The following is a 19,179-nucleotide window of genomic DNA, read 5'->3' as shown; positions in this document are numbered from 1 at the left end:
GGCGTAACTTTGAGCTTGCCCGCCCGTTGTGCCACTGATGGTAGACACAAAATTCAGGGACCAGATTCAGGGTTCCATGCAACCCACAGGAGCTTCAAACTTGCGCATTGAATGTCGATCACATGTGTTCCATTGTTTCGGAGGGAAAGGCTCGTCTGAATAACGAGAATTTGCCATCTCGGCCTTGTCTCTGAAACAATTGGTAAAAAAAAATTAAAGTCAAAAAGGGAGGCAACTCCCCGGTCTGCTATCTTCTGTCGCCTCCCTTCATCTATTTAGTTCCCAGCTTTGTCCTCCGAAAGATAAGGCGCTGTACAACCTACACTTAGCAAGACTCAACCATAGCTCGGTCTAGACACTTCCAAGATGAAGTTCCTTTGTCTCCATGGTGCCATTGGCAATGTTGATGTAAGTCGGTCCGCGGAGAATTCCTTTGATATGGTGCTAACCACCCGTAGAATATCGGCATTCAGCTAGGTAGGCTTCGCGCTAAAGTCGGCCCAACCCATACTAATTAGGCAATCAGCGCCGCTACAGAAAGACTTGCAATCAGACGATACTGCGTCGTTCCATTACATCAACGCCCCCGTGAAGATCACTCCTCCGGAAGGTATGATGCGACTGGGAAATGATGGATCAAACGGTCTAACGAGTGAATTCCAGGTTTTGAAGAATACTTTGGCGTTGGTCCTCATTTCCGCTGGGCGGATGATGGCGGCGCGGCTGAGGACTCCATGATCAGTCGTGTGCGCAAAATCCCCGATGGTCAGAACCCTGAAGATGTGATGCGCGACCTGATTGGAGAGCGGAATGTTGTCTGGCTCAACTACAATCAGGTGATGGATTATCTATACGAGACAATGGAGAAGGATCCGGAGATTCAAGGTATTATTGGATATAGTGAGGGCGCCGCTATTGCAGCCACTCTCATCGTCGACGAAGAGAAGCGTGCGCGGGCAACGGGTCGTCTGCGACAGATCAAATGCGCCATGTTCGTCACTGGTTGGCCCCCGATGCATCCAATCGACGGGGTCCTTCTAGCAGATGAGAGCGACGTTATGATTGATGTTCCCAGTCTGCATGTTATCGGAGCTAACGGTATGTTCTTTCAAGCCTAGTGGTTTTCAATACTAATAGTGTGATTGTATAGATCCCTTCCGACACGGCGCCTACGCCCTATACAATGTTTGCGATCCGGATACCGCGGAATTCTTCGACACAGGCAAAGGACACACAATTCCACGTTCGGGCCTTGTTATCCATGAGCTTGGGGATGCCGTTCGGGGTCTGATTGAGAAGGCCTTTAGTCCAGAGGAATACTAGAATTTAGATTTTGATCATAGCAACCCAATGATAGCAGTCCAACCTCTTTCCGAGAGCTCATTCGCACATGTACCATGAACACAGTGTAACGTTTACCTAACTTCTAAACGTATTCCAGCAATTCGCGCGTTTTGGTTTCCTCATTTTTCTGTATCCAAGCGCGCGTGTTCCCTTTTTTCTGTTTCCTCAAAAACGGGAAGAATCATCCACGTCTCGATCGTTCCAGACTTGAACCCCACGATAAGCCAGGGCCGTCACCAATTCATGGGTCCGTTCTTCTCCGGTTGATTCTAATTATCCTAATCCGAGATCTACTGGATACCCGTCCTGTCGCACCAGGGCATGGTACTCTCCCGTCCATACCCTCCATTATTAAGATTTGTGCTATCTTTAACGCCGGACTCATCTCCTTCACAGCAACCCTGTAGAACTATAGAAAACCATTAATGTGACCCCGAGTCCACCATATAATGAGCCAATCCGCAGTGGCGAACAAAAGTGCCTCGTAGAGAAAGCGGAAAGTCCGTTCCGCCAATCGTGCTGCACGTCATGCTCTTCCAGGAACTTGCCTTACTGCTCACCTGCATCCTCATTCCCGCCCATGGACAGAAAACCCCACCCGAACTCTGCGCGACGGGTGTCCATGCCATTCTCATCCGGGGTCAGGGGCCTGGCGATCACTTGAATGTCATGGTTTCAATGCAGAACCTTGTTTTACAGCTCATCCCGGGTTCCAGCAGTGTGGCTCTGCCGTATGATCATGGTGGTCCCGATCATAGAGTTGTCGCCGCCGATGGCGCTCACCTAATGCAGCAGTATATCCGAGACTATGTCTCCTCATGTCCTAAATCGAAGATCCTTCTCATGGGGTACTCGCTGGTAGGTTGAACTAAGGATTGTTCCCACTTCCACGTTTCTTATGTATCGATGTCTTGCTTCGTGTATCGATAGTAACCTCCACTACCTAGGGCGGTATTGTCATGATGGACGGTCTCTGCGGGACTAGTTCCTTATGGCTGAACCCCGTCTCTGCGATTGAACCTCAGTATAACCAAAATGGTCTGAGTTCAAAATCTTGTCAGTAGTTCGGAATTCTAATTGATTCTAGTGATTGCGGCTGCCGCATACGGCGAGGAGACCTTCATCCCGGGAATGAAATGGAATGCCGGGACCTGTCTCGATGGAACTGGAGTAAGTTGAGCCCGATCCATCATCTGGAATCCTTGTCCGGCCGAAACACGAATCTCACATCGGCCCAACCACAGGTATACCCACGTCTCCATCCGGAGTGGTGTGATTATTACGCTGCATCAATTCGAAACTACTGTGACGAAGGAGACGGTTCCTGCTGCATGAAGTACCCACCTTTTGACGATGGGGCTCATTTTACGTACATTTTCCGATACAATATGGATCTTTTGCACTTTATCCAACGTCGATTGGTAGAAACGCCACAGCCTTGACCTTGGTAACCTAAAACCAATGAAGAGCTCAGGGCAAAAAAATCGGAGAAAACGTTTGGCAACAAAATCGCTGTTCCCGGCTTCTTTTTGGGTTTCAACGTTCAATGCGGGTTGAAGAGTGGAGCTAAGTGGGGATAACCACTGTTAGAACGAAGTTTATATGCGGGACCAAAAAACCATCTTTCGGACATGAGGATCTCCAAGGAAGCTTAATTCATTATCTTTTGAACGGTTTCCAATGCACAAAGCACGAGGATCGACAGGTCAGGATTGGATCCCGCATGTCAGGTACTGCAAGTGTTCTCTTCTTCGCGTACATACTACATATTTCGTAGTCGAATGACAAGCCTACGCAATCTGTCACCAAAGATAGACTCGACAGTACTTCAATCCCGGATGCTAGTATGGACTTTACACATCCAATGCTAGATATTAAACAATAGGTCATAGCTCTTCTCCAACCCCATCCAAGCAACCAAATCCAACCTTGGAGGCTACCGCACCGACCCGAACTGTTTCGGGTAGGGCTCAAAAATGGGCCATCCTCTTCCGCCACCGGGGCAACGTCCCGGCTCAGTGGACTAACTGCCGAGCCTCGGTCGTCCGGCATCTTCAATTTCGAGACCTGAGGCGAATAAGCTTATCATTTTCGGTGCACATAGCCTATATAGAATAAACTTTGGCCCTATTTCACGTCAGCCCACGAATCAGAAATGGGATCACCGGATCTATCTGAAACGAAACTACTGTATCTGTACCGATCGTCGAATGACATCTACATGGAGATTTCCCAATCTGTAATTATTTTTCTGATCTGCAGCGTGCTTGACGGCTCTGGCAGGGCTGGGGCTGAAATTTGGACTCAAATTTGAGCATCCTTTGAAACGGGCTAATGGCACTACTGCATGGCCTTGGGGAATTGAAAATTCCCCAGTACAGTATTTCGTCCAGAGTATTTAAAAATTGCCAAGAGGTCTGTTTTTTTGCAACAGCTGATGCCGGTTTTGAGGCTCCTCCGGTCATGGGTGCCAAGTGTGATGATAAGATGATATGTCCGATTTAAGGGACCATCGGGGATCGTCGAGGAGGACTTACTATATTTAGTAAGTCGCCGGCTTTGGTGGATGTTAATTGCACCGAGATTGATTCAATGTTTGGGATCAATCTCGGAGGCTGAAGTTAATTCGGCACGTTTTCCAAATTGGACGGGCATTAGCTCGAATATTACTTCGAATCCTTTGAACTAATGGGGAATCCTGAATAATTATCTGTATTTGAGCTCATTTGCAGACTCATTGACTTCCCGAGGCCTTGGTATAGGTTTCGTAGGTCTCACTGGCAAAATTTGATATCCATGTGACTTTGTTAAAACAAACTACTGCACGTTGTGCCCTGTAGATAAACCAATAGGGATGTATCCCTCTGGGTCTGGGGTATGTGGTCGTGATATTCTTGAAATACATTGAAAGTAAGATTACAATTCGGAAAAATCTCATTCATTTACCAAACAAGAAGTACTTTGAGGCATTTTATTATTTCGTATCCAATTTCTTTCTAATAAGAAACATCCATGATAAGCACGAATACATGCCGGTGTACTGCTCACAATTTGTGTATTCGCACCGGCGAGTACAAGAGACTAATTCAGAATTGGAAAATTACATGCAAAGAAATCGATGTGTTGCAACGAAGGTCGGTCTAGAATGTCAATAAGACTTACGGGCTACTACTACTATCTTTAAACGCGTCTCACGCTAATAGTAGATCACTAGATAGTTCTAATTGCATGGTGGCTTTTCAGAAGAAAAGGTTATCAAAATGGAGACCGCAATATTCCAATTAGTAGTAATACTATCGAGGACATACCCAGGTACCTAGTTGATCATACATACTACTTTGATCTCAGTTATGACAATGGTAAACAAGGAAACAGCTGGACTAGAATGAATACAGGGAATACGCACCATCTCGACTACGTGATGTAGAAGATGAGAAGAAAAAAGGGGGTCCGCCAATAATTCCTCCAGCGACCTTGTACATAGTAGTCTTAATTGTCTTGACTGCCGGGTATATATTTCATCGTATCAATAATGATCCATGGATGAACAGAAAGGCCTGGTAGGTGTAGGTAAAAGCCATGAACAATGGAATAGTTCAATCCAATAAAATACTGAGCTAGGAAATTAGAACAAGAAAGGTTTATTGCGCTTATTTTGTAGTAAGCTACTGCGTAAGGTACTAGCCATTATGCTGCTCACAGAGCTAGAAGTTAAGAAGCCTATGTTATTAGCCTATTAGCCAGAAGGAGAGTCAAGAGCTAAGTGAAAGCTATTTGAGAGTCGTCTAAGGGATTTAGTAATAAGATAGAGCCTTTGAAAGTTACTTTAAGAGCTAAAGCCTATGGGTCTAACTCCCTCTAATTCTTTTATACATTTACTATAGAAAGGATAGGTTGTAGGTGTATTATACAATAGAAAGAGCCAAATTTAGAGATTGGGAATTTCAGATATAAAGTGTATAGAACTAGTATACAAAAAATACTCTCGTTGATCAGCTTTGGCGTCATATTACAGGTTGGCTCCTCAGAGCACTTTGAAAACTTCAGCATGTGCGCAGGTCTTAGTCTTGGAAATGGTACCATACCACGATTGGGTTCACTTTAGCCATTGGGGGAAGTACCCCAGTTTGCAGGTGCTAGAGGGAGGGATACTATATATGAGAGACTAAGATTAATAATCGAAACGTAAACATGGCCTACTTTCTAGAGTATAGACTGGTAGATCTAAGAACCGATTCACTGAATACTGTGTACCAAAATGGAGCAACCCATTCTTATCCGTTTTCCTCATCGGTAGAACTATTTCTCAATATCTGCCGCCACCGAGACTTGAAGTTTGATGTCTTTTGAAGCGTTGAAAGCTCTAAAGACTTTCGAATCTTGGGCGGGGGTGAAAGGTTCCACGATGGGTAAAAAAGAAGCGTGCTGATCTGATAAGACTCATTTTCACAGTTAAGCTTGGTGATCAAAAAACCCCTCCTCTCCAGCTAGTGCAACAACAACACTCTGCAGTACAGTAACCCCGTCCTTTTTCCCTTTTGGATAGCTGTCTCCGTGAGCAACACCCACAGCTTCGGCAGCAGCGGTCACCCTGACCCGAGCAATCCTCAATCATTCCTTTCCGCTTATTTCACTAAGCATTCTGCCTCGTGTCATCAAAATGTTGTTTCAAATACCGAGGAAGCATGATTTTCGCTTGGTAAAAGGCATTTCTTTTCCGCGATACTGTCTTTGAGCGTCCTCTAGCTGTTGGTCCGCCTCTTCAAATCGTGTCTCTCCATTACCAGAAGCTACGGCCTTCTGTAACCCGGCGACTTTGTATTGTTGGGTCCAAGGAAGAATGTTCCAAGGTTCTGGGGGAGAAATGAGTGAGGAAGGCAAGGATGTGTCGAAAGGAGGTATAGAACTGATGTCAGCTCATCGGTAGTCAATAATCATAGGAATACCTACATATATACCTACGTACTGGATTTCTCCTGGCATATTTTGGCTCCCCTTTCCAGATTAGTGCTCACACCCTCGCCGCTTTTGCCCACTGGCTCACTGAGCCTGCTACCAGTGCTGTGGTTCGCTGACCAAGCGCACCATAGAAAGCCGACAGTACGAGCCTCAGCAGAGGAATGCAGCTATGCAGATTTACACCCACATGGTCATTGCTTTCTCTTCTAAACAGCTGGATCTTCTTATCTGGAAACAAGGAAGTGTGGGCGCATAATTTACCATAGATATTAGTGGGATCTTCTCCGTCCATGTCAGCCAAGAAGATATCCACTAAGGCCTCTGAAGCATTGCTCATGACGATATAATCCAGCACTGCTAGCCGAAAGGGCCATTGATGGTCTCTGTTCGAAGCTTGCCATAGTTGTTGGTTTGATCATTGGCATTCCATATGATCTGACTTTGGGCGACCTCGTCATCGGCGGATGAAGCGTCCCTGTCCTTGAGATTAAAGTTGATGGTGAAATAATCGGCGGCTGATATAGTGCGAGATGGGCCAGTCAGAGTGGCATTTTGGCCAGCCTCAATGGACTCGTGATCTTCTCTGCCTCGTTTATAAATAGAATCACTCTGTAGCTGGTTGATTGCGGTGATAGCGCCGTAGAGTTTGCCTGGACCTTCACTATTGATGTTCAAATCCCGCATGTTGAAGAGCTCGAGCAGATGTCGGCCGTATTGGGCTGGAACCTGCCTAATGACGGCCTGCGAATTGTCGACTGGTACGTTCTGGAAGAGCACCATACCGAGTACCCCAACTACCTGAGGTATAGTTGTTATACCGAGAGGGTTGTGTGTGTTGAGATTTGACTTACTCCTACGGGGATTAGCGTCATCCCGCATCAGCGCGTAAGAAAGAGTGCTCCACCAGTTCTGAAGCAATGTAATACGGGGGGTTGGTGGATCATTGTCTGCATGGCGTTGGCCAAAATAGTGGGATATCTCTTTATATCTCATGGATTCGCAGACCATCTGTATGACGACGATTAATGAACGCGCTATCTGCGCGTTGCCCTGAGTTTCCGTAAGTGTCGCGACGGCATTCGCGAGACTCGCCCGGCCATTATTGATTGTCTCTCTCCGTGCATCCGCCACATTGGTCAAATCAATGTAATTCCCACCGAAAACCAGAATATTTGACCTTGGAACCAATTGTCCAAGCACTTGGTCTCGTAATTGATTTCACTGTCCGTTTTCGTCGTTGTCGTTTCGATAGGCAATCAGGTAGGGGTTGTCTCGCCTGAGCCTCAGCCTCAATAAGCGTTTGTCTGTTCTCAGTACTTCATCAAAAAAGCGAGTCGGTCTAACGCCCCGTCCAGGTTGAGGAGTAAGGAGTGGGACTTCATGTGGGTGACGGTTATTATCCCGGGCACTACGACGCAAGAGCTCAATGGAGCTTTTGTACTCCCTGCTTTCACTTTGTACGTTGAATTTTTTCTCATAATGGCTATATAAGACAATGATGATGATGGTGATGACGATGGTCAATGTTGTTCAGGGACATGAGCATGGTCGACAGCTTTATAGGCATAATTTGCATCCTTATGAGTCAACTTTTGCTGTACTCTTTGTTGGGCATCGGCATTCACCATGGAGTCGACAGCTGAACAGATCTGTAATCACACGTCAATCCCTGCAGAGGCTACTCTGCATTTGGATCCTTACGTCTATTCATCCGGTTTTTGGACGCCCTAATAGAACCACATGTTCATCTTGACTCCCAAGAGTAGAGATCATCCCTTCGGCAGATGACAGGATGGAATGGAACGCGAGTTCAGCATTCTCCAGATGTCTTGGGCCTCCGAAGGTACCGCCTGAGTGGGAAGACTCTGCAATCCTTTCCTCGAGTGCTCCATACCGCTCATCTATTTCGAAATCTTGGCCTCCAAATGCGTCACATCCTCCGTGAGCTCTTTACAGATCTTCCGCCCGAGAATCGGACCGTCCCGACTCGAACACTTGAAGTAAAAATGATTGATCATACAGGATCCAGAAAAATTAACTTATTGGGTCTGACAGCCATTCTACTGACAGATAATCAGGTTATTTCCTATCCACTTCCTCACCAAGTTCCCTGCCCAGCAAAAGTCCCTTGCTTTATGACGTAGATATGCATTGTGTTAATGTAACTCAGCCGTAGCTGAACATGTTGACGCAAAACCAAATAGAGTAGGAGAAGATGAAATCACTGGCTCCCGTGAGGAGATATGGGGCAAATTTATACCCATATAAATATTAAAGCCTGGAAGGAACATTTTTCCGTGCACGGAGAGAAGAGTATCAATTTACCATTTCTCTTTGGATCGTGCATAAAACTGTTGCTATTAAAAAGACAAAAGATATCAATTAACTCTACCTTTTATTGTTTTCTTCCCCAGACTTATTGCGAGCTCTACCATATACGACCATGAGTGACAACAGCAACAAACCCGCTGGCGGTCCTACGCCCGCTACACCCCCAACAGATAGCACAAGTGAAATTCCTGATCAAGGTAATAGTGGGGGTAACAACCAAAACGACAAGGACGACCAGCACGACCAGCACGACCAGGACGACCAGGACGACAAAGGAGATACTACTCTAGGTAAGCTATCTTCTATCTGTAAATGAACACCCTCCAAAATAGACTAATTCGATAACTAAAAATGTAGACAAAGGAAAAGTCACGGTGACTCTTTATAAGGTCTTCAAAAACAAAAACCAAGACAAAGACAACAGAAAAGAACCAAAAGAGTCGTCTGTCTTTACTTACGAAAAGGACGAATTCTTGGGCGGAACGCTCAGTAGCTTCCTGAAGGCCATTGTCGAAGAGAAACATTTGGGCAAATCCTAGTAGGTACAAAGCTGTCTTGAAGACGCGGCCTGGAACTAACAAGAAATCTTGCGCTTTAGCATAGCGCAATCTTTCTGCACTGAAAATGGAGCCCAAGTCAATGGTGGCCAAATTGGGAAAGATTATTTGGCTCTCACCAGTCAGAAGGAAACAGTCGGTCTTCGAGCGTTGCAGTAGAATGAAATGTATCCCGCCAACTGACAACCGTACAGGACAATATCAAGGTGTACATCAAAAACCGCCGATTGACTGACGACTCGAACGATGTGGCCGATATCGTCAAAAAGCACTTGGAAACAAAGCTTGACTTAGACCCTGTTCGTCATTTATCCTTGATTGTTTCAACTAGCTGTGACTGATTGATTTCCTTTGAAAGAAGGACCCCCCGGAGCTGAGAGAGGCTAAAATCAAACAACTCAAAAGCATCTACGATGCGAACGACTGGAAAGCATCGGCTAGCATGGGGAAAGTTGTGTAGGCAACTAGCTGATCCGTCCTTGTGTTCGTGCTAGCTAACCGGCTCTATATTCAACCGGCTGACATGTCTGAGAAGCACTGGGGCATTGTCATGCGTACCAACAGTCTGCTCTGCGGCGTGCATCCCCCTAAGCAGGTTGAAAAGGAAGTCACCTTGCCCAATGGTAGAACCACCACAATTCCAGAAGTGACCGAGTCGATTCCGTCCAAGAAAGCCTATTATCCTGGTATGTCCAGCCTTCACGATCGTCTTGTGCTTGACTTACACCTACTGCACAGCTTTTGCTATAAAACCAAGACCAATTGCTTCTTACGATATCACGTTTAGTGACAGTTCCACAAGCAAGCCTGATGGTTTTTACAGCCAGATAGGTTTATTAGAAGAGGCGAAAATAGGCGCGCTTACGCAAAAGAAGGAACAGGAGGAACAGGAGACTAAATTCCACATTCCGCGATTCCACATCAACGACAAGACAAACATCGACATATTCGAGACCCAAAATTCGCATGAAAAGACAGTTGCTGATGCTGGTTATACACAAGACGGATTCAGCGCCGCCGTGTAAGTTGAAGAAATCAAGCGCAATTTGACTGTTCACCGAAGAAGCATTTCACTGATACAACGTGCAGAGGAGGTTCATATGGCCCAGTGGGCGGTGGTGTTTCTGGAGGCTTCAATAAAACCCAAAAAACCGCCACGACCAATACTAACAGTCGTGACAAGAAGCATCTGCATGTTACGTACAACGTATGTGGCATCTTTTTACACAATAAGGTACTAGGATATGCCGCTGACACTGACCGCAATATAGTATCCACGGGTTAAATTGCAATTAGACGAGGACCAGCTCGAGCTGAGCCAAGAATGCAAGGCTGATATTCACAAACTTCGAAAGGAGCGTACCCAGGCAGTCTTAGACCATTTCTACCGCAAGTATGGTATGTTTAACAAAAATGCAACAGGTTGTCCCTAAATCTTGACTCTTCATTTGCTAATATTTTGGGTAGGGGAATTTTTCGAACCTGAAATTTATTTAGGAGGTCGATTATTTTCGTCCGAGGAATCCGATTCCGTGGCAGGATCGAGTCTGTCTGAGAAGATAACAGGACTCAAAGCAGCAGCCGGTCTTTCTATCTCGGGCTATGGAGTTCAAGCCAAGGTAGACTATACTCATGAGAACAACACTAACCATCAAGACACGGTTAAAAGTAGCTCATTTACGCAAACAATCAGCTGGTGTGCAGACGGAGGGGACACCACTCTTTGTAACAAGTATATATGCAGCATCTCATTCTCTGGTATTTGCCTTTGACTAATTTCGCTTTTTATAGTCCTTCCGCATGGTGCTCTACTGTCGCATCCTTCTACAACTGGCGTGTCATGCAGGTGAGAAATCCAGCCCATATGCCATGGCTTGGAATGAATCTAACTTCCTGTCATATAGAGAACAAAGCTTGTTAGTCTAATCGAGCATATTGCAAAACTGCCAGACTATACGGACGTCCCCTTTCTGGTTCGAAACATTGCCAATGTTTATGCAGACAAAGATTATTCACTCTTTGCTGAACTTGGAACGGCCATTATGGAGGAAATGCGTGAGTACCTCGATCGAAGAAATATTGAATTGAATACGAAATTAACGGGGTTAAAAAATCTTAGCTGCAAGTCCTGACGGACGGGATCCTTCTACGCAGGCCCGCTGGCGCGATGGGTTGATGAGACGCATAAAATTCCTAAAATTCATGGATGAGGAGAACTCCGACACCGAGAGAAAAGGCAATGAGGATGATGCATTATTCGATCCAAGATATCATTCGATGTTAGCCTTCCAGATTCCCGTCACAGATCCAAGCAGCATCGTAATGCCTCAAAAAGATGACCTTCATCCCTTGGCCTTGCTTTATCCAAAGGTAAGACACTCACTAATTAAAAAAAGAACAAAAAGAGTCATTTCATCGCTGATCCTGAGAAAGTTCAAATTCGGTGTCAAATATCCAGTTGTGTGTGTTACTGTACGATTTGATACGGACGATGAAGATGAGGAAAAGGGAGTACGCAGACTTGACCAAGGGTATGGCATCCAGATGGAGACTGAAGGCGCCGACGGAACCGCACAAATACATTTATCTCCAGGGAAGGGGTCGAATTGCATGATAGAATTTCGTCGAAGCAAAGAACCGCAAAACACTTCCGGCTCTGTCAGTCACGGTCAGGGTGTTTCGGTTCTATTGTATTCGCTGGAGGATGGAAATTGCTACAGCATTGCTGATACGGAAGGACCATACATGTTTGGCAAGAAGGTGAACTTCGACACTCCTGGCCTGCAAACACTGGATCTGGAATACTCGGGCGAGGAAGTTTTTGGAAATTCAAGTGCCTTGCAAAAGAAATTCGAGGAGGAAAACGAGGCCATCGAAGAAATCACAGCTAAATACCAGAAGGCCGCTGACGCAAGGAAGGCCGTTGAGGATGCTGAGACAGCAACAGAGCAACAAAAAGAAGAAATGAAAGCAGCACATCAGCTACTGCTCATGAATTTGGAAAAGCGTTATTTCCCTGATTGGATCAAACAAAAAGAGGTCAAGCTCCGTCTGGCAGATAACACCGGTGGAGAAAAAGGCCAAAAGATGAGGGACGACGTCAAGGCCCAGCAGATAACCGTGACAAATGTTCTGGAAATGCTAGCTCTTGCAATGGTTCCAGGGACGTCATTACAGTCTGTGATTGATATTATGAAGGATGATCCAGATCTCAAACCGTATGCGAATTATGTGTGGTATTCAGTTGTCGGTGGTGGTGATGGGCGCGGTCCGCAGATTATCACTAGTCTGTCTGGTATGCCCCTACTTTTTTACCCTGAATAGCTTCATATTAGTGAGATCTTCTAAGCTGTGTATGGCTGTGTATATCTCTATATAGCTATATAGGGTAAGGAGAAATCTGCTCTGTGGGTTCTTAGTACATATGCTGGACATGAGACTCAGACTTTGAACTAGGTCTTACGCTTTAATGACTTAAAGAGATATCCTAAGATTTTGATTAGCCAAGAGATGGCTTTTTTTTTTTAAAGAGCTTTATTATATTAGTTTATGCTTCTCTATAATTATCCTTGATTAGGTACTATCTCAAGGTCAGCTTTTAAACCCCTTGAATCAAGAGTGAAAATCAGCAGAATTCACTCACAAAAGATTCTCCTCGTCTGGCTCCAATGGCATGCGTTGAAGAAAGTGTGCTTATTCACCCGTCCAGCCTATCAATTATGTCTTCAATCGCCAATCTCAGAGCTAGATGCAAGTTGCTCAATTGCTCTTGATGCAGCTGAGTGATCAATACTGGATGAGAGCAGGACACATCCAATATACCCTCTGGCCACAATGAATGCTCTATATCAGGGTGCGTCCAGAAACAGATACCAATATTCTCATAAAAAGAATTCAACATTGGATAATCATTGATGATGAAGTTATACATATACCCAAAATGCAGTAAGTGGCAACTAATCCCGTTCCGGCCAATTCCAACTTTTCTCTCCTTCTCTCTCCCTCAACAACCAAGAACCATCTCAATGTCGCTACTCTCTGCCACTCGTACAGCAGCCGGGGTCTTCTCCAAGCCTCAATTCCTGTCAATTGCACGATCGTCGGGACCCCACCGCCTCTACTCAACAAGACCACCAAACCCCAACCCCCACACCAGTCGCTCCAATTTCCCAGTCATACCCATCATCGCAATCCTCGCTCTCGGCTCTGGGTCCTACGTTCTCCTTGTGAAGTCTCGTACAGGCCAGAAACCCCCTTCCAACTAGGAGTCCCACCGGAAACCGACGACCCCTGAATCCAGCGGCTAGAATCATACAAACCCGACTACCTAATCCGGATCGACACTTAGCCTAAACCCCTGCAACTCCAAAACCTAAATAAACTTACCATCCACAACCCACCCTCAATCCACCACCAAAAGAAAACCTCCGACACACACACTATGGCTACTTCACCTCGTTTCTCGCCTGAAGACGTTACCGTCGTCTTCTTCCTTGGCGGCCCGGGCAGCGGCAAGGGTACCCAATCCGCCAACCTGGTCAAGGACTACGGTTTCGTCCACCTTTCCGCCGGCGACCTCCTCCGCGCCGAACAAGTCCGCGAAGGAAGCCAGTATGGAGATATGATCAAGACCTACATCCGGGAGGGAAAGATTGTTCCTATGGAGGTTACTGTCGCGTTGCTTTCTAACGCTATGGCCGATTCTCTTGCTACTTCGCCGCCACCTGCGGGTACCAAGGCGCGATTCTTGATTGATGGATTCCCCCGCAAATTGGACCAGGCTGTTTTCTTCGAGGCGACTGTTTGTCCCTCCGAGTTGGTTCTTTTCCTGGATTGTCCTGAGGGTGTTATGGAGACTCGGTTGTTGAAGCGGGGTGAGACCAGTGGACGGGATGATGATAATGCGGAGTCGATTCGCAAGCGGTTCCGTACTTTTGTTGAGACTTCTATGCCCGTTGTGGATGATTTCGAGAAGAAGGGCAAGGTTGTGCGGGTTTCTGCTACTGGGTCTGTTGAGGAGGTTTATGAGCTTGTTAAGGCTGGTATTGAGGAGAGGGGTTTGCAGGCTCGTTAGTGGGCTTGTGTATGTACATAGTGGCATTGGTGGAGGTTACTTATTTGCAATGGTTGGTTTCTGCTGGCCTTGGTTTTCTAGCCTGGATATTAGATCATAGAGGATACATTCTGCTTTTATACCGTTTCCGTATTCTTTATTGACCTCTCGAAGTCTAGGGGTGAGGACGTATTTTGGAATTGTTTGTATTCTTGATAAGAAGGTGTTCCTCCAGAAAACATAAAAAAAAAGACATGACATGACTCGTGGGGATCCCAAATCAGCGGGGCCAGTAGATCCATTCCTACAAACTGGCCAGGACAAAAGAGATATAAAATGCATAAAAGAAAAAAAAACAAGGATGGCTCCCCTCTATTAGCGGAAAGGAAGAAATTTTTTGTGTTCTGTGAGTTCCACTCCACATAAAACACCGGAATCCATGCACTCCCAAGCAACCCAGCAATCAATCGAGAATTTACTCGGCAGTAGCCTCGATCGAGGCCTGCGCGGGCTGCTCGCGCCGCCGGTCACCGAAGCGGGCCTTGTCACCGTTCTTGGCCTCCTCAGCAGCGGCCTGGATACCCTCACGGACGAAGCGCTCACGCTCGGAGCGAATGACGCTCAGGACACCCTCCAGGGAGCGGCGCCAGACCATCAAGCGGCCCTGAACCTCAGACCACTGCTTCTCACCGAACACACGGTAGGTGGCACGGTGAACAAGGAACTCCTGGCGAAGCTGCGAGAGCTTACCCTCAACAAGACCAGCACGGATAGTGTCAATGACCCACATCTCAACCTCGGAGGCGGAGACACGCAGAGCAGAGGCAATGGTGGTGTAGGGAAGCGAGCGGGAGGGGGTGGAGGAGGCAAGCGAAGTCAAGGTGAGCAGGCGCATCTTGTTCTGCAGGGCATCGGCGGACTCAGCAAGGACACCACCGGAGATGGAGGCGAGCGGGGTGGCGGCAATGAAGTCCTCGTAGGCATCGAGGGTGTCGGAGGTGAAGATCTCCAGCAGCTCGAACAGGGTGCTGTCGCTGGACCGGAGCCCCTGGACGGCGTCGGAAGCAGTCAGAGGAGTGAAGTCGAAAACGGTGGGACGACGCAGAGCCATGGCGAGAGCGCGGACAGCCAGGTCGCGAGCGGCGGGCTTGCTGGCGTCAGCCGCGGGGATGGTCTCAAGAGCCTGCACAACGTGGGACTGGGCCAAATCCTCGTCACCGGCCGCGGTAGCCGCATCAGCAATAGCCAAGTGCAACTTCTGGGCCTCCTCCTGGTCCAATTCCCACGAAGAGAGCCATGTGGGGAGCTGGTTGGCCAACTGAGGCTTCAGGGCCTCGAAGGCGTATCCGGATCCAGACTGGCGAATCACGGCCACAATGGCCAGGAGAACGTGGTACCGGCTGGAGTCGTTGCCGGAAAGAGTGTTGAAGATGGTGGTGAGGATGGAGATGGCCAGTGTCGGGCCGAACTGAGGGGAGGTGGTGATGGGCTTAGCGAGGTAGGCGCAGATGCGAGAAAGGAACATGTCCGGGTCGGAGGCCAGGTGAACGAGGTGCACAAGCAGGTTGTAAGAGGGGATGATTTCTGCCATTATCATCTCATGTCAGTCTCTTCCATCCTCAAAGGAGAAAAAAGTTGCATCGCCGCTCCCTCGAATGTCATTTTTCATCTCGTCGGTCGCAACCTTGTATCTTCGCAATTCGCTCACTCACCTTTCTCAGGGGCACCGTTCAGGACAGCAGCGGCAGACACAATCTTCTTGAGGACCTCATCGCGCTGCTTCAGGTCGGGCTCGCCCTCGGACTGTTCCTGCTCGCGGATCGGCTGGAGGAGCGGGGCGATCTCGGACTGGAGGGTGTCCTCTTTGCGGAGAGCGTCGACATACTGGGCGAACTCCTCGGCGAGCTCGGCGAAAGAACCCTCAATGAGGAGGGTGTTGGTCGGAGCGGGCATGATGGGGGGTGTGGTGTGGTGGGAGAGAGGGAGAGAGGAGGTTCTTTGATGGTGGAGTCTATCGATAAGTTGAGAAATTTCAGTGTGTGCCAAAAAAGTCTTGGCGAAGGGAACACTGATTTGCCCGTAAAGCTCGAACCTCAAACCACCATTAATTTACATTCTACACCACCACGAGAAGCCAGGCCGGCAGTTGGGAATCATATTTCCATTTTTTCAAACTCATTGATCAAAAGCAGTTGCATGTACGCTACTGTTATTAAGGCATAATGTGCCAATGCAAACAACCGATGTATTGCCGCTAACGACAAGAGACGAACACCACCTTCATAGATAAGGGGATAACATCATGCAAGGAAACATCCAGAAACGGGGAATCAAATAATTTTTGATGAAAAACAGGAGACCGTCGGCGTGGCGCTAAAATATGGGATAGACATGGGAGCACGGTCTGAGGTCGAAGAACTTTCAATCCAAGTGTTGTACTTCACAGAACCAGGCGCATAGCCAGGACCATGAGACCAGCCATCATACCGGTGGAGTAGGTCTCGAGGAAACCACCCAGGGGAACAGCCGCATTGGTGGTTGTGGTGCTAGCGGCAGCCGCCGACGAGGTGACGTCCTTGTTGGAGGAGTCCGAGTCAGTGCCGGTGGCTGTGGCCATGGTCAGAGTGCTGGTTGCAGTCATCGACGACGAAGTGCTCATAATGGCGGTGGCATTCTTGTTTCCACACTTCGCAGCCTTCTTGCAAGCCTCTTGGCCCATGGCATCATTGGGGTGGGCATCAACGCACTGGCCATAGTTGGCCTCGCAGACATAGAAAGGAACAGTCTGGATGTAAGGTGTGACATCGGCAGTCTTGCCATCAGCGCAGATGCAGCTAAACTGCAGAGTGGACTGTGGGAGAATTTGAGGTCAGAATGTTATTATCATCATCATGTTGTGTACAGGAGTTCATACCGGATCACAGGTGTTTTGCTTGGTGTCACCCTTGCAAATTGCCGGGCACTGGTTGCGCTGTCCCTGGCACCATGAGTCTGTTATGATCTCGTCAGCTCTAGTCGCCTGAACTCCTCTCAGGGCAACTTACTCAGCTCATCTGGCTTGACAAGGCCGAGGTTGAAGCCTCCAGGCAAATTGTAGGAGGTGGAGTTCTGGGCCAAAGCCGAGACCACAAGAGTCGAGAAGAGGACGGCGGAGGGAAACATTATGAATGGGATAACTTGAGAATGGTGAAGTGATACACTGATGGGGGTAATGTAGCAAGGAAGATGGGAGTGGGAGAGGAAGATGGAAAGAGTTCAGGATAAACAACAAAAGGCAGGAACAATGGGGAGCATCCGCAAAGTAATAAAGAAAGTATTGGCTTAAATACCAGGGAACTAGGTAACTGCGAACAGGCACCGCCTGACTGTCACATAACTTTCCTGTTTTTCGTGTCTCCTTTTCCCCCTAGAGTTTTTTGTGTTTCTTGTACGACCTATGCATGGATCTTCATGTTTCAAGGTCATCTCCCCTGCAGCTTGGTCAAGAAGCTAACACGAGCACGATTGATATAAACATATTGTTGAAATACGTCCATCTATCCCCTATCCTTGCTCAAATTATGCCTGTCAGAGCCCTCATACAGTACTCGTGCGGGAATTATTGATTCCAACATTGGTTCCTGCATTCCAACCCAGATTCTTCATCGCAAAAAGCCAGCCTCCTTGCAGATGTCACGCCGATTGCATACCCAAGTAAGACTGCCAGGAGTCTGGCCAACCCCCGGCTGATCAAGTTGATCTGAGACACATGGGATACGTTGATGGTCCCTTGAATTAAACTGTTTGCAGTGGTAACTCGTTGATCTCTACATAGACTTCCCGCCCATACCCATACCCAATTGGGTACCGAGGCACCGAGCTCCGGGGTAAACCGCAAAATGGGGGGATTAAAGTTGCCCGCTAACAGTGTTCTCCTTGCAGATTCATCTCCTGTGCGGGTTCTGCTTCGAACCCCATTTTAGCAAAAGAAATAAATCTTGTGTCAACAATGGTCGACACAGCCGCCGAGATCGCCCATTTTCGCTCCTACCAATGGGCCAATTCCCTTATCTCCTCCGAGGATTACATTCCAATTGACACGGACTCGAGGCGCATCAAGCCCACATCCGGGGAAGATGGTTACTTCGCGAATACGCTAGGCACTTCGTCTACAATTCCACACCTCCTCACCCTTCAACGGCGCAATATTTCACCCGCGCCCTCCGAGGTCCCGACCTGGCTTCCCGCAACCAAGCAGGATGCCGGCGCAAAACCCACTCCTGGCGTAAACCCGGCTGATGTGCTGATGCTTGTTGATCTCTCAAGTCCGGGGTTATCGGGCCATCCCTCTAGAGCGCATGGTGGTATTACCGCAACGCTGGTCGACGAGGCGATGTCTTTGGCTGTTGCCGCGCATGCCAACGGTCCCGCATCCCCACCCGCCTCGGCAGATGATAACCCTCGTGGAAAGATCTTCACTGTCCAACTGGATGTGCGATATCGCCAGAAAGTGGCAGTCCCGGCCTTGGCTGTCGTTCGGGCTAAGGTTGTCGCGCGCGTGGGCCGGAAGTTCTGGGTGCGGGCGCAGGTTGTCCAGGAGGATGAGGAGGGTGCTGGTGGTCATTTGGAATGGACGAAACGGAAAATCGTCAAGGCGGACGCTATGGCTTTCTGGATGACTACTCCGGAGACGCGTCTGTGAATGGATCACTTGTATAGATATATGGGCTCACTGTACATATGATGTGCATCCAGGGATGCCAAATGTTGACATGTAAATATCCCAACATTGAACATTCCAAGTTTCTGCTACGTTCCCATCCCGTATCCATTCTCGAAGATGAGGAGAATACCCGTGGACCTAGGCACTGGCATTGATTGGGCGCAATTCATGTCTAATGCAATACCTGAAATGCATTTGTATATGCAAATATATACCACAGTCTAGAAGTACAA

The 19,179-nt window shown here is 47.8% G+C and overlaps 10 protein-coding genes across 10 annotated transcripts; 6 read left to right on the top strand and 4 right to left on the bottom strand.

Annotated features, from left to right (window-relative positions):
• Nucleotides 1–366: 366 nt before the first annotated feature.
• On the top strand, nt 367–1,323 carry N7484_001840 (uncharacterized protein; the record flags this gene model as incomplete). Its single annotated transcript, XM_057112260.1, has 5 exons — nt 367–408; nt 459–477; nt 527–610; nt 664–1,098; nt 1,151–1,323. 5 exons carry the CDS (start codon nt 367–369, stop codon nt 1,321–1,323), a joined length of 753 nt encoding a protein of 250 aa, XP_056976997.1.
• A 549-nt stretch (nt 1,324–1,872) lies between these two features.
• Nucleotides 1,873–2,523, top strand: N7484_001839 (uncharacterized protein; the record flags this gene model as incomplete). The annotated part of the gene is made up of 3 exons (XM_057112259.1): nt 1,873–2,202; nt 2,292–2,382; nt 2,432–2,523. 3 exons carry the CDS (start codon nt 1,873–1,875, stop codon nt 2,521–2,523), a joined length of 513 nt encoding a protein of 170 aa, XP_056976996.1.
• A 3,489-nt stretch (nt 2,524–6,012) lies between these two features.
• N7484_001838 (Ribosome-inactivating protein) lies at nt 6,013–6,640 on the bottom strand (the record flags this gene model as incomplete). The annotated part of the gene is made up of 3 exons (XM_057112258.1): nt 6,013–6,144; nt 6,362–6,531; nt 6,565–6,640. 3 exons carry the CDS (start codon nt 6,638–6,640, stop codon nt 6,013–6,015), a joined length of 378 nt encoding a protein of 125 aa, XP_056976995.1.
• Nucleotides 6,641–6,660: 20 nt separating this feature from the next.
• N7484_001837 (Ribosome-inactivating protein) lies at nt 6,661–7,311 on the bottom strand (the record flags this gene model as incomplete). Its single annotated transcript, XM_057112257.1, has 2 exons — nt 6,661–7,097; nt 7,155–7,311. The coding sequence occupies 2 exons, from the start codon at nt 7,309–7,311 to the stop codon at nt 6,661–6,663; spliced, it is 594 nt and encodes a 197-aa protein (XP_056976994.1).
• Nucleotides 7,312–8,746: 1,435 nt separating this feature from the next.
• Nucleotides 8,747–9,173, top strand: N7484_001836 (uncharacterized protein; the record flags this gene model as incomplete). The annotated part of the gene is made up of 2 exons (XM_057112256.1): nt 8,747–8,924; nt 8,992–9,173. 2 exons carry the CDS (start codon nt 8,747–8,749, stop codon nt 9,171–9,173), a joined length of 360 nt encoding a protein of 119 aa, XP_056976993.1.
• Nucleotides 9,174–9,714: 541 nt separating this feature from the next.
• On the top strand, nt 9,715–12,515 carry N7484_001835 (uncharacterized protein; the record flags this gene model as incomplete). The annotated part of the gene is made up of 8 exons (XM_057112255.1): nt 9,715–9,877; nt 9,930–10,212; nt 10,281–10,398; nt 10,463–10,589; nt 10,659–10,923; nt 10,983–11,037; nt 11,096–11,246; nt 11,311–12,515. 8 exons carry the CDS (start codon nt 9,715–9,717, stop codon nt 12,513–12,515), a joined length of 2,367 nt encoding a protein of 788 aa, XP_056976992.1.
• Nucleotides 12,516–13,632: 1,117 nt separating this feature from the next.
• On the top strand, nt 13,633–14,265 carry ura6 (uridylate kinase ura6; the record flags this gene model as incomplete). Its single annotated transcript, XM_057112254.1, has 1 exon — nt 13,633–14,265. One exon carries the CDS (start codon nt 13,633–13,635, stop codon nt 14,263–14,265), a length of 633 nt encoding a protein of 210 aa, XP_056976991.1.
• Nucleotides 14,266–14,719: 454 nt separating this feature from the next.
• Nucleotides 14,720–16,245, bottom strand: N7484_001833 (PCI domain protein; the record flags this gene model as incomplete). Its single annotated transcript, XM_057112253.1, has 2 exons — nt 15,957–16,245; nt 14,720–15,828 (listed from the first exon to the last, which is right to left on the bottom strand). Exons 1-2 carry the CDS (start codon nt 16,195–16,197, stop codon nt 14,720–14,722), a joined length of 1,350 nt encoding a protein of 449 aa, XP_056976990.1. The 5' UTR covers nt 16,198–16,245.
• A 439-nt stretch (nt 16,246–16,684) lies between these two features.
• N7484_001832 (uncharacterized protein) lies at nt 16,685–17,406 on the bottom strand (the record flags this gene model as incomplete). The annotated part of the gene is made up of 3 exons (XM_057112252.1): nt 16,685–17,095; nt 17,159–17,235; nt 17,289–17,406. The coding sequence occupies 3 exons, from the start codon at nt 17,404–17,406 to the stop codon at nt 16,685–16,687; spliced, it is 606 nt and encodes a 201-aa protein (XP_056976989.1).
• Nucleotides 17,407–18,232: 826 nt separating this feature from the next.
• N7484_001831 (Thioesterase superfamily) lies at nt 18,233–18,925 on the top strand (the record flags this gene model as incomplete). The annotated part of the gene is made up of 1 exon (XM_057112251.1): nt 18,233–18,925. One exon carries the CDS (start codon nt 18,233–18,235, stop codon nt 18,923–18,925), a length of 693 nt encoding a protein of 230 aa, XP_056976988.1.
• Nucleotides 18,926–19,179: the final 254 nt, after the last annotated feature.

Source organism: Penicillium longicatenatum (genome assembly GCF_028827895.1).
Source record: "Penicillium longicatenatum strain IBT 33135 chromosome Unknown contig_1_segment0_segment0, whole genome shotgun sequence".
Taxonomy (NCBI): domain Eukaryota; kingdom Fungi; phylum Ascomycota; class Eurotiomycetes; order Eurotiales; family Aspergillaceae; genus Penicillium; species Penicillium longicatenatum.
Note: the sequence above shows the minus strand (reverse complement) of the source record. Positions and strands in the feature narration are given on the sequence as shown.